The sequence below is a fragment of the Octopus bimaculoides genome, chromosome 2, assembly GCF_001194135.2.
Source record: "Octopus bimaculoides isolate UCB-OBI-ISO-001 chromosome 2, ASM119413v2, whole genome shotgun sequence".
NCBI lineage: Eukaryota > Metazoa > Mollusca > Cephalopoda > Octopoda > Octopodidae > Octopus > Octopus bimaculoides.
The window spans coordinates 38,649,040-38,656,999 of record NC_068982.1 but is presented as its reverse complement, the minus strand read 5'-3'; the positions used below and the strand labels follow the sequence as shown (position 1 = coordinate 38,656,999).

General features: G+C 34.0%; 1 protein-coding gene across 2 annotated transcripts in view; it reads left to right on the top strand.

Moving 5' to 3' along the window:
- The window catches only part of LOC106875780 (monocarboxylate transporter 13), a 34,640-nt gene extending 27,752 nt beyond the window's left edge, over window positions 1-6,888 (top strand). For both annotated transcript variants that reach the window (XM_014924041.2, XM_014924042.2), the window contains exons 7-8: window positions 1,854-2,092; window positions 3,889-6,888. In XM_014924041.2, coding sequence (XP_014779527.1) covers window positions 1,854-2,092; window positions 3,889-4,040 — 391 coding nt within the window. In that variant the 3' untranslated portion in view covers window positions 4,041-6,888. The remainder of the gene's footprint in view (window positions 1-1,853; window positions 2,093-3,888) is intronic.
- Window positions 6,889-7,960: the final 1,072 nt, after the last annotated feature.

Below are 7,960 nucleotides of genomic sequence, written 5' to 3'. Positions count from 1 at the left end.
GAATAAGGTTTGTTTAAGAATGTTGAACAAAACAACCATGTTTCCAAAAGTGAATTATTCAAACCCCAAAGAATTCCTCTCAACACATGGCTATGATGCTCCCCCACTACTTCTGCTCATGATCAGAGATGCACATATCGTCAGCCACCAAGGGATATGCTCAACTGGTTAAGGTCAAACAACTGACAAGCAAATCTGTGGTATGGAGCAGAATAATTGCTGTAGCCCATCTTTTATACCAAGACAAAACAATGTACATGATAACACTTCCAATCAGTTAAGATAAGAAGCCACGAGAGCCACTGCCTGGTACTGCATCAGGGCAGTTGTTGTTGTTGTTGTTGTTGTTGTTGTTGTTGTTGTTAATAATAATAATTAATTAAGGTGGCGAGCTGGAAAAATCATTAGCATGCCAGGCTGAATGCTAGCAGCATTCCATCTGTTGCTATGCTCTGAGTTCAAATAGCTGAGTTGAATAGCTTACTTGCAATATCCATATCTTTTCCATCCAGTTCTTCATTTTTAACAAGATTATTACAACTAGATGCCTATCCTATTACTAACCATTTCATAGTAGACTGGATGCATTTTACCATTGACACTGTTTACAAAAACTAAAGTTTACCCTATACATTGTACTCTCATGTCAAAATAAATGGCAGGGTTAGAAGGGCAGAGAAACCAATCAACTGGCAGATGTGCATTGCCATCTCTCATCCAAGTGAATATGATCACAAGGTGGTGTAGTGAGAGAAAGAAAGAGAGTGAATGTTAGGGAGTAATATTTAAAAAAAGAAGCTTAAATGTATTCCTGCAGATAAAGTTGCATTATTTGCTGCCTCCTTTCTAACTTTCCAATGTCCTCTCCATATACACAAAAGAAGATCCTCTCTTTGGCTCTTCTTCTCACACATTTTCTTACTATCTTCATATTATTTCAACATTGAAAAGTGTATTCCAAGTTATCTCTTCCCAAAATCTCACACTTTTTGTTCCTATGTTAAAATACATAACTCATCACCCAATTTATTTATTTATTTTTTGTTTTGTTCCTACATTTCTGCATTTTCCATGTTGACATAAGCTGTCTTCTAATACAGATAATTCTGCTTTTAACACATAAGCAGTTGTCATCACATTCAAATACAGTTATCTCTCTCGCATTCAGTAGTTAATTATTTTAATGTTCATTCTCTCTCTCTCTCTCTCTCTCTCTCTCTCTCTCTCTCTCTCTCTCTCTCTCTCTATCTATCTATCTATCTATCTATCTATCTATCTATTTGTCTATTGTCTCACTACCATTCGTATTCTGCTGTCTTTTGTACAGGTGAAAATTGCACATTCATTGGATCATATTTATTTTGCCTCCAGCTTCAACACAGCCCCCATATTCATTGTCTGTATTTTATTAATGTATACATCATACTTTTTTACACTATACTCTCTGCATTCACAAAGTGAGAAAGCCCTTCATTACCAACAGAGGTAACAAAAGCTCTCTGAACTTCTTGTTTCCTACACAGGATACTATATTTCCAGCCTCTTTTGTCACTAAAAAAAATCACTGAGATAATAGCTGTACATAAACTTCATGTCCTTGATGCTCTTATTGCTAACTACTGTGCATCTGTCACATTTAAAGTTCTTGTCTCCTATTAAACCAGAGATTCCACTGTACCTTTTGTGTACCCATTATTTACATTGAGTCCTTACTTCTGCTCCTAAATACTGAATAATGTTTCTTCCCAATTATTACCTCAATTTTGTGTTATCTGTTGTTACTAATTAGTGTTTTTGTCTTTGTAATTATATACCTTGAAGTTCTACATCTAAATACTTTTTTCTATTTACAGGTATTGCTACACTCTGATATGTTTCTTAAATAGCCTTCTTATTTTCCTTTATCCCTTGGCATTTGAATATTCAGAATTTATTGCCATTACTGCAGCATATGGTTTTATGAGTGGTGCATTTATATCCCAGAAATCTGTCATAATTGTTGATCTATTAGGTGCTGAAAAATTATCAAGTTCGTTTGGATGGACAAATTGTTTCCAAGGACTTGGTGCCTTAATTGGGCCGCCATTAGAAGGTATGTAGAAAGTAAACAAATGTAATTATCAGTAATTTTTTGCCATAAAGGGTTTTGAATTAGAAACTATATTATGAGATTTAAAGAGAAAAGACAGATAACTTCATGAGAGAATAACAACATAGGAAGAACGGTTTTAGATTAGGCAAAGAAATTTATCAGGAACTAGACATTAGTGGAATGAGAGCAAGTTAGACTAAATACCCTGCACTATTTAATTATGATGTGATTTGCTGTACTTGATAAAATGTGTCAAGCTAAGTAAAATCGCTGTCTTCCACACATATAGTCTTGTCCTTACAGGTGTCAGTGTCACTTAAAAAGCACCTGTGCCAATGATGCATTAACGCACCCGTGCTGGTGCTACATAAATGTATCCATGCCAGTAGCATGTAAAAAGCACCCAGCACACTCTGTTAAGAGGTTGGTGCTAGGAAGGACATTCAGTCATAGAAATCATGCCACAACAGACAGTTGGAGTCTGGACAGCTCCATGTCAAACCATCCAACCCATGTCAGCATGGAAAGCAGATGTTAAATGATGATGATGTTTATGCTTTGAGTTTAAGTTTCATCAGGGTTGAACCTTCTGATATATAGGCTAAACACTTATGTGCTGAGGGTGCTGGTGTACTCCATCTCTGAATTCAAAAGTTGATGTTTAATCAGGCAATAATGCAGCTCTGTCGGTATTTCAGCCCCTTCCACTATGACACCAGAGCTGCTGGAACCACCCACCAATGTTGAGAACTAAAATCCCACACAACAACAGGAGTTTTCTTGTGTCAGTTGTTGCAACTCTAGGCCAAATGTTTCTACCATCCTCAATGCTTGTTCATGCTGTACCATTCATCCAGATGTAATGGCTTGCCTTCTCAGCACATTCTGAGAATTTTCTAACCACATCTTTTGTCTTCTTCACAGCTAGTCTAAGACTCTTAAGCATTGAGTTAACTCTTGTTCTAGCAAATCCTCTGATACCTATTTCTACAGGAAGGCATATTTGTCTCCCATCCATTGTTTCTCAGAGTTCAGAAGTTTCCAGATTCAAATTCTGGCAAGCTCGTATGTTTATATAGATATATGTATACGTACGATGATGATGAGTTTGCATAACTTATTTTATTTTTATGTATGCATACCTGTATATGTATCTGTCCATGTCCAAGTATGTGAATGTTGATATTCCACATATTTGCTTCTCATTGCCTGAGCAAAATACTGATGTGATGTTTACATTCCCATACTTGAAAAAAGATAGTTGAGAACTGGTAATATGAAGGGGGTCTATCTCAAAAATGCTGCCTTGAATAAATTTCTAGTATCTAAAAACATAAGTAAAATGACAAACCAGTATATGATTCATATAAAACTGAGGCCTTGTGCTTGTGTTAAAAGTCAGTATTTAGTAATGAAAGGGCAGAAATAGGGGTGCATTATTTAGTTATATCATTCTATGTTATTTTGTTTGAATTTAATCAAGTAGGTACAGGCATAGATGTGTGGTTAAGAAGCTCACTTTGCAGCCATGTGGTTTTGGGCTCAGTTCCACAGCATAGCAACTCAAGCAAGTGTTTTCTACTATAGCCCCAAAATGAGCAATGCCTTGTGAGTGAATTTGGTAAATGAAAACTGTGTGGAAGCCCATCATGTGTGTGTGTGTGTTGGCAAAGTTAAACTTGAGTTACACTAGGAACCAAGGTTGTAAAATATAACCCTCTTCTAGATAATTATAGCCTTGTGTTAATGTGACAAATATATTACTAATATATATATCTCTTTTTTCCTTTTTTCAGGTAAACTAAAAGACATCTTTGTCTTATATGATTATACATTTTACTTCTCCTCTGCTGTAATTTTCGCTGGCGCTAGTCTTTTATTGGCAAGCAATATCATATACTATTATCGATTAAAGCAAGCATCTGCAACCACGAAAGAGGATTCCTAATAGCAGTAATAGTAAATGTTCCATTTTATCGAAACTGTTCATTTTAACCATAGGCTTTGAGGAAGCTATTAGATGATGCACAAGCACTCAACTCTGAGTGCACAACATCTTGTAGCAGAAACAGATGTAACCTAATGAAGTTGATTACATAATTCCTGTCCCCCTGTCATATATTTAATTTCATAAAGCGACTGATATACTTTATTGTTTAAAAAAATGTTGTGTGAACAGTATTACAGTATATTGTAGTACATTTTGTTACCCCGTAATTACCAACATTACTATTTTCCCTTTTAAATACAGCCACTGGTCTGTTTCATGATGTACATATGATGAACAAGAGAATTCTGTGCCTTATAAAAAATATGTATTTATTTAGTCATTTTGTAATGTCCAGTTTTGTTACAAAGCTCCACATTCTATTTAAGTCTGTTTTGTTTTTCTTTTATACATTCAAACATAAGAAATATCTTTAATGTGTTTAATCTAAAAACAAAAAAACTATCAAGTTTTTTTTTTAATTTTATTTTTATTTACTATTTTATTCCATGCAGAAAAACTTATTTATATCATTTCTAAACATCCTGCTACCATAAAAAGTAATAATTGCATGTGTTTATTATTACTGGCATAATGCCCCTCCCAAGGTTCAATATTATTATGTTCTGTTGTTTTTTAATGGTTTTTTTTTTGTTGTTTTGTCTGTTATACAAAATTAGTCCATCAATTATGACTCCATTTATATGTGTGTGTGTGTGTGTATGTGTTTATTGGAGTCCACTCTGTTGCAAGCATTCAGGCCAGGTCCTGGTTTGAAGATATCTCCATCCCATCCTCCTACCTGGAAGCCCTGTAAAGAATCCTGGACACTGTCATCTCTCTTGACTAAAGATAAAGAAAAAAAATCCAATAGATACAGTTACATACTCAGCCCTGCATTGTGAAAATATGACATTTTTGGTTTGATTTTATAACCAGTGATGAAATAACCTTTTGCAGTGGTTCTTGAATGAACAAATACCAAATACTCACTCAACTCCCTGACACCAAATATTAGTGAATTCTTTTTTTATTGTTTTTGTCTCCCACTCTATATCAATGAAAGTGAAGGCACATGGCTTAGTGGTTAGGGGCATTTGGCTCATGATCGTAAGGTCATGAGTTCAATTCTCAGCAGTGCACTGTATCCTTGAGCAAGACACTTTATTTCATGTTGCACCAGTCCACTCAGCTGACAAAAATGAGTAGTACCTGTATTTCAAAGGACCATGCTGAATCTCCCGGAGAGCTATGTTAAGGGTTACATGTGTCTGTGGAGTGCTCAGCCACTTGCACATTAGTTTCACAAGAAGGCTGTTCCATTGATCAGATTAGCTGGAACCCTCGTTGTCATAATCAATGGAGTGCCAGTTTATATCAATGAAAAAGCAAAAGAATTTGCATCCACATATATTTTCTTCCTTTGCCATGATGCTGGACAAGTTTCATAAAAAGTTTAAAAACAACTGTATCTTTACTAAATATGGCAATTTACCTGCTCCCATCTCTATGGAAAAACATTGGTCTATTGCAGGGGTTTTCAAACTTTTTGACTTGTGGACCCCTTTATATTTCAGGTTTTACCTTAGGGACCTCCTTATAAACACTTATGAAATTTATACATAAATATTTGCTTAAAATAACATTTTTACATTTATTTATTTAACAGTATTTAACAAATAGGTCTATTGTCAATTAAAAGATTTCAATTAAAAAACACATATAAAATCAAATTGCCCATAAAAAGTATTTGCTGTCCACGGACCCCCGTCTTGTCCTTGTGGACCCCCTGTGGTCTGCAGACCACAGTTTGAAAACCCCTGGTCTATTGGATCCTTATGTTTGACTACAATCTGAAATTTGTAATTTACACTTATTTTGTTATTATTTTTTAGCTCCAAGTAAAACTTTGAATGAACAAACTTATGATCAAAGGCATTCCAGCCATAACCATCCTGACTCTCTTTTTAGAAATACATCTAAAAATATGTTACTCAATGTCCCCTTCTTTTTTTTAAACCCTTTTGTTACCAACCCATCTAACACTGCTTCTGATTCTACGATACAAACTTCTTTTTTTTTTTAATTTTCCAAGTTAAAATCTTCCATCAAAATTCGTTCCAAACATCAACTTAATAATTACAAAGTATTTTACTAACTTCTTTATTATTTTCAAATTTCATTGAAACAAAGGTGGTGTATTCCAACAGAAGTATGGTAACAAAAGGGTTATGACAGTAGGTTGTGATTTAATGGAAATATGGATGCTATTTTTAGTAGGTCAGGTGCCCCTTACTCCCATAAAGGTACTCCCATTGGTTTACCTTTATTGTTCCACTTTTGTGGTGCTTAGTTCCAGATATTGATTCCAATTGACCAAAATCCTGTCAACATATCTTGATATCTATTTAACATATCTTTATAGCTCTAAAAATATTTTGTAATTTTACAGGAGTCAAAAGATTTAAATAGGTGAACCCTGAAAATATAGCATGTGAATACAAGAAAATAAAATATAGGCACAAGAAATCACTGTTACTTTTTTTAGGGTCCTTCTGAGAAAGTTCTGTATAGAAACTGTAATATGTCTGCTAATACTACATTGAAATTGTAAACATTGTTATGACTCTAGGCACTTGTGTTTTATTCATTTTTTTTTTTATTATGCATACGTATTGTTATTGTCTTTCAATATAAGATAGGCAATTTTCATTTGGATTTTAAAACTTCTTTGATTTTCAAAACGTATATTTTGTCATGCAGATGTTACATTATGGAAATAAAATATTTTCTGTATAAAATATTGAAATATGTTCTAACATCAAGATTTTTAATGACTTGGTTGAAAGTGGACACTTAAATTTTCCTAAATAGTGTGTGTGAGAGAGAGAGAGAGAGAGAGAGAGAGAGAGAGAGTGAGTATGTGCATGCATGTGTGTGCATGCATGCATGTTTGTTATTGGTTTGTTGTCCAGAAGTCAGAAAGAAAACACTCTAAAAGAGAAATTGAGCCATTATACTTTTGTATTTTTGAATAGTATATTCCTGGCTCTTGCAGTTACTGACTGTTATCTGCCATCAATTGCACTTAGCAATAATGATGACTCTTCACATATATTGGCCAGAAACGACATAGCTCCTTTTACGTAAGTGCTTCTGGCCTACATGTCCCAAGAGTCATCAATATTGCCAAGTGTAATTTCTGACTGGTTGGTTATATGACATAACCAGGAATTAATTAACAATATAAAAGTATATATATATATATATATATATATGTATGTATGTATATGTATCAGAAAAAAAAAAAAAATTTTATTCCACAGAGGTAGAAATATAGAAAAGGAAGTTGAAAATGCATGGTATTCATTTAGATTTTCTATTTTTGAAATTCTTAAAGATGTAACCAGTTTCACAGATTTCTCTATCTTGCAAGACTGTTGCAGCATGGCTCCACATCATTCTGTGTCAACTTTTGAAAATCAAAGAAATCTGTGAAACCAGTGAAGTCTTTAAAAAAATTTAAATAAAAAAATTTAAACAAATCCCAGTGCATTTTCAACTTCTTTCTTATATACATATATATTACACACACACACACACACATATATATATATATATATATATATGTATATATATATATATATATATACACATTGATGCTTACATACATACATGTGTGTGTGTGTGTGGAGACACGTGGCTTAGTGGTTATAGTGTTGCACCTGTGATTGTAAGATTGTGGTTTTGATTCCTGGACCAGATGATGTCTTGTGTTCTTGAGTAAAAATAGTTCATTTCATGTTTCTCCAGTTCACTCAGCGAAAATGAATAACCCTGCAACAGACCAGTATCCTGTCCAGGGAGTAATCTATTTACCA